Below are 5,330 nucleotides of genomic sequence, written 5' to 3' on the forward strand. Positions count from 1 at the left end.
CCCATGCAGCAAAGTGAGGAATATACCTGTATCTCTGAACACCAACAACATGTACAGCTTCAGTATCTTCGGTGGTGAACTGTGTGTTATACAGTAGCAATATTAGGATTTTGTAGACATTATTCTTTTAAAAGAAAGGCACACCCATTTTGCTCAGTATCCTGAAAGTTTGCATGGTGAAAGTTGCTTCTTGCTTTAAACAGATGGAATTGTATTTGAGTTTAGCATGCACAATGTGACAATTGTGGCACCACCTACATGAAAGATTAAGCTAGTTTCTAATGTGCTTTTAAGAAATCGGAAAGCCCCTCTGCTTTAATATTAACCAATAGAAGACTTTTATGCTGATGTTAAAGCCAACAGAGAAGCAAAAGAAAGACTGCATTTGCAGTTTCCATTACTTGCCCTTGTACAATGTACAACAGCTTTTAATAGGATGTGGAATTACTCTCTTCTGAACCACTGGTTCAAATGAGTCAGAACAGTTCTCCATTTCGTAGGCCACTAAAGCACCTATGAGAAATTAGCCTATGGTCAGGATTTAGTTTACTAATGTGCACTGAAATTTTAACTACAATTGGCACCTACCAACAGACAGGAGAGATGACAACAGACTCATCCCTAACAGTTGTCTAATTGGAACAAGTCTGAATTACACTGCAAGGTGGAAACACTGACATGAACCATGTTGAGTTTGTTCCGTGAACAGCAGATTACTTCCATTTATCTTGCTGGGATTCTGGCACCATTTTACAGCCCAAAATTAAGTTTTAGAAGTGGATAAATGAAAAACACTAATGGTGTCCCCAGGGAGAGAACGCAGGAGTGCCAACTTAAAATGACAAACTCACACCTTTATTTTCAAATACAATTCACAATTTTAGAACATGGGGAATGCTTATCACCATGTGAACATTCGGTCTGTGCAAAATAAGGCCGACTTTCCTTCAAATCCAGTTTTCCTTCAAGGGGACCTGTTCCAAATGTTACTGGAGGTAGGGTTTGTAAATGTACAGTAATTAACAATTAAAAACATGACTCAAACCAAACCCTAACAGACGCAGTGTAGTAAGGCAAATTTGAGGATTATGCACAGTACAGAAAAGCGGATTCATTGAGAGTTCAGCCTTTTTCATGGGTTACCTAGGTTCTTCCAGTTACATGAACAAGCCAATAGCACAGTGTTTTTTTTTGTCCCCCAAAAGTGAAAAACAGCTCATCTATAGACCTAGTTATATATCTCACTGTTCACACAAGAGTGTAGACATAGTCTAACTGGTAAATAAATAGATGGCTTTTGGTAAAACCCGTGTAAGCCCACTTTGAAAAAGGGAAGTCCCTTCCCCGCTGAACTTATTGTGGATAGGGGGAAGTAAAAAAAGAAGGATCCCCTGATAACTTAACTCAGGTAAGTTTACAGAAAATGAGAGCAGCTAAAAATAGATACAATGCACCTTGAAATTTATTTCCAAGACCAAAAAACTGAAGATTGAAGCATTTTAGAACACTGAAGCAAAGCAAAATGAATCTGGAAAAAAAAGTCCCAACTATTTTAAAACAGCTGTTTTTCAGAGTGCCGAGTGATAAATTTGATTAAATAAAATCATACCAATTTACATTATTTTTCTTTTCTTTTTTTCTTTTGTAAAAAGTCCCTCACTTTTAAAGAAAAAGTGCATCCAAAACCAGCAGAGATTTACTGGTAACATCAGGTTCTCTTTTAGCAGCTACTCAAGGTTTTCAAAATAGCTTACACTTCTTGCTATAAGAAAAGAAGGGCCTTCCAAACCCTTGTCTGGGAGAAATATCCAAATTATAAAAATCTAAAATAATTTATTATCAAATCCAGAATTTAAATAAAAGCAGAAAGTTTTCTTGCAAAGACAATCGAAAAAGGTAAAAGAAAAAAAAAAAAAGCATGCACTCAAAAAAATTAAGAGGTGAAGACAAATATACTTATCTATACAGGCACTGGCAGACGCAATTTAAATTGTTACCGTTACTCATTGTAACACACACCCCACCCTACAATACATTTTTTTTTCATTCACTAATCACTGAGGTACCAATATTTAAGAATGGATAATTCAATATGGAAAAATAAAACCTAAAATTGAAGCCTTTTTTCCAGAAAACTATGGCAAGTTTTGTATGAAATGTTAGTATACTTAAGAGAATTTTACAATCTACATTGGCTTTTTTTCTGGAACCAAACGCTGTGTTCCACATACAGGTTCTTTGATAAAATGTTCACTGTGTATGTAATACAGTCAGTAGACTTGCAAATGAACGAACATATCTTGGCTATCAACTGGCACATCCTGCTGGTACCAAAAGAACTCGAAGTTTGAAACAATCTGGTTTAATTCAGAACAAATGTGCCATGCCAAAGTGCAACAAATATGTGCGACACTCAATGAGACACTGACAGATAAGAGCTGCATGGAAATTACTAAGTCCACCTGCAAAGCAATTCTGTACAAATTGCAATGCATGCAAAGGACAACTCTGCGCTGTTGGGAAGTTGGTTGCTTGATGTGGTGGTTTCTTTTAACGCAGCCATAGTTTAAGACGCAGTGCATCAACTCCATTTAAATAGTATCTGAACAGCCTCTTATCCCGCACAAAACCAAGGTTTTCATAAAGTTTCAAAGCAGACTTGTTCGTGATTTCTGTTTCCAAGACAACCTTTAAAGAAAATAAAAGGGCAAGTCATTTTTGAGATTTACATAGTTGCAGAAAAATATTTACAAAGCAATCTGATCAGATTTAAAGCTCTACGTTAAATTGGCCACCTATAATTATTGTATCATCAAAACAATTTTGCAATCGATGTTTTCTTCCTGTTAATAACTCCTACAAAGAGAAACAGTTTTAAGTTCAACAGTTATGCAACAATGATTCATGCTTTGTACAAATAAATTTCACCTTATGTCAAATTGCCACTGACTGCCTTGAACGTTACTTCAATCAAATATGTGATAGTTGGAATGTCCCCACTGAACGGCTAAGGACCCAAGCTGTGTGTTACTAAGTCAGCTGCTCGGGTGAATAACTTAACTGTTATAAGCTACTTACAACTGAGCAAAATAATTTTTCCATTTGCTCAAGTTTTACTTTGCAATTAAACAGATTTGGCTACATATCCAAATTTAGCTTTCCATGAACATTTGTTAGAATAAATATTTATATGAACATTTACTGTGAAAACTCAAAACAAAATTCTAAGCAGGCTCAGGCCCTTACAAAGGCTCTCGTATTATAAGGGGAAAACCCTGGGTGTCATACATTTTGCCATACACTACCCCCAGCTATTCCTAGTACGGGTCTGGAAGAAGAGAATAACATCCCCCCCCCCCCCTTCCTTCTACCCTGCTAAGCACTGGCAATAGAGGGACCAGTCACGGGTGTTACAGTCAAGGTATAAATTTAGTGACGTTCTCCAAGTACAAGTTACGCTATGAGCCATAAGAGCTCACGGCAGCCCCAGGCACAGGGTGGGCAGTAGGAGGAATAGCAACAGGACAAAAGCTGGAAGTCAGCGTTGCTTCTTCAGCTCTTCTGAACAAAAACCTGGCCCTCCAATCCAGTCTTGTAAAACTGACACACATACATTATTCACTTATTTCTAGTGTTAGACTGGACATTTAGGCATCAAACGTGGTTCAGGTTCAAGAATGCACTGAATGAAGATGAATCAACAGGTCAACTACACTATGTATCAATCTGTGCCCGACTTCACATATGAAATACAAAAAAAAGCCAATCCCCCCAATACAGTGATGGCGATAACATAAAAAGATAATAGAAAATAAAGACACCCCTATTTAAATTTTTGCAGTGAGCCAAGAATGAGCTCATGAAACAGCTAACATTCTAAACTGTAGCATTTCATACCTACTATAGTTAGAAATGGTAACAAGCAGTGTCCCCCCCCAAGGTAGTACAGTAGAAACAAAAAGAAAAAGACCCAAACACAACAGGGCCAAAATACTAGACCAGCCCCTTTTATTTACTTCAAATGTAGCTACTACAATCTCTGAAATGTATGTACAGAGGTGTAATAAATACCATTAATTTTACACACTTTAAACTACATATTCAAATCTAAAACCTGACCACATATCCCAGCCATCCATCCCTACATCAATCTCCCAGTGGATAAATCATGTCCAGAAATGTAATGATTTGGGGTTCTAAGAGACCAATGGAACATGCATAACAGGAAAACTGAAAAGGGAGAGGCTAAAATTATTTTTTTTAAAGAAACTTGAAATAAGATTTTATTAATACATAAAAAGGCCAAAATCTTTTAAATGTATTGTTTTTAAAGTAGGGTGACTAAAATATAAAGGTCAGTTTGTTGTATCTATATTCTTGCAATGGGCTAATTCAGATTCTCTGCCTCCTGTGAAGAACTAGATATTGAGTTTATGTTTTTTAATATGCATCATTACCTCACTGGAATCCTAATATCAGGACTTCTAACTCAACAAATTTGCCCTACAATTTTTAATCAATTCAAATTAACCGACTTCCAACTTTTGTCCTGTTGCTTTTTCTTCCCCTATATAATAAGATACAATAAATTGTTTCTCAGCTCAGATCAAAATAAAGCATTTATTATTCTTCTGGGCAAGAAATCTGACTGGCAAAACTAACACTGAAAATGAAACTTGCTTGAGCTTCGTCTACAAACAGCATTCGTCCTCATTAAAGTTTAGTAACTTGGTAGAGTAAGATAACATGTCTGTGTCCAGTTCCAAACCTGCATGTTCATGCTATTAGCCTGGAAGGCTTTGGAAATTGCTCTTCACTCTTTTTGCAAGTCACCTATTTAAAGGAGTACTTAACTGCTGAAATTCAGGTTTGCCAAAACCCCAATTATTCAAAGAGCTGGCTTTCAGGATGAAACTATGTACTAACAGTTTGAGATCCCTATTATAAAAACACAGTACTGCTTAACGCAAAGACAGATCAAGTCTTGTGATGTAAAGAAGTGTTCGTTTGATCACACAAAAAGATAAATCACCTCATGACATGAATGCAGTAGTTACTGACAAAACTAAGTAAGTTAATAAGCTTTAAATGTTAAGAATGTTAGCGCCCTTTCAGAAAGGCCGTCAGACATCAGTCTGGGTGCGTCTAGGTTCTTTTATGGCTGTGCAGTCTTGGGATTCAAGTATTTTTTCTCCATATTTCTCAAATGGTGAAAATGGATGCAGGAAGAGGGATTAAGTGATCGGTACAGAGCAAGCGAGTGGTGCATCCGAAAATAGAACCCAGTTTTGTTAATCCCCGATGGAGCCCTGTCCCCTGCATTATGCAGG

The 5,330-nt window shown here is 36.8% G+C and overlaps 1 protein-coding gene across 1 annotated transcript in view; it reads right to left on the reverse strand.

Annotated features, from left to right (window-relative positions):
* Positions 1 to 6: 6 nt before the first annotated feature.
* The window catches only part of NAA30 (N(alpha)-acetyltransferase 30, NatC catalytic subunit), a gene marked incomplete at its 5' end in the record, with an annotated part of 24,826 nt that continues 19,502 nt past the window's right edge, over positions 7 to 5,330 (reverse strand). The window contains one exon of the mRNA XM_006039025.2: positions 7 to 2,688. Coding sequence (XP_006039087.2) covers positions 2,551 to 2,688 — 138 coding nt within the window. The remainder of the gene's footprint in view (positions 2,689 to 5,330) is intronic.

This window comes from Alligator sinensis, unplaced genomic scaffold, assembly GCF_000455745.1.
Source record: "Alligator sinensis unplaced genomic scaffold, ASM45574v1 scaffold2446_1, whole genome shotgun sequence".
Classification (NCBI taxonomy): domain Eukaryota; kingdom Metazoa; phylum Chordata; order Crocodylia; family Alligatoridae; genus Alligator; species Alligator sinensis.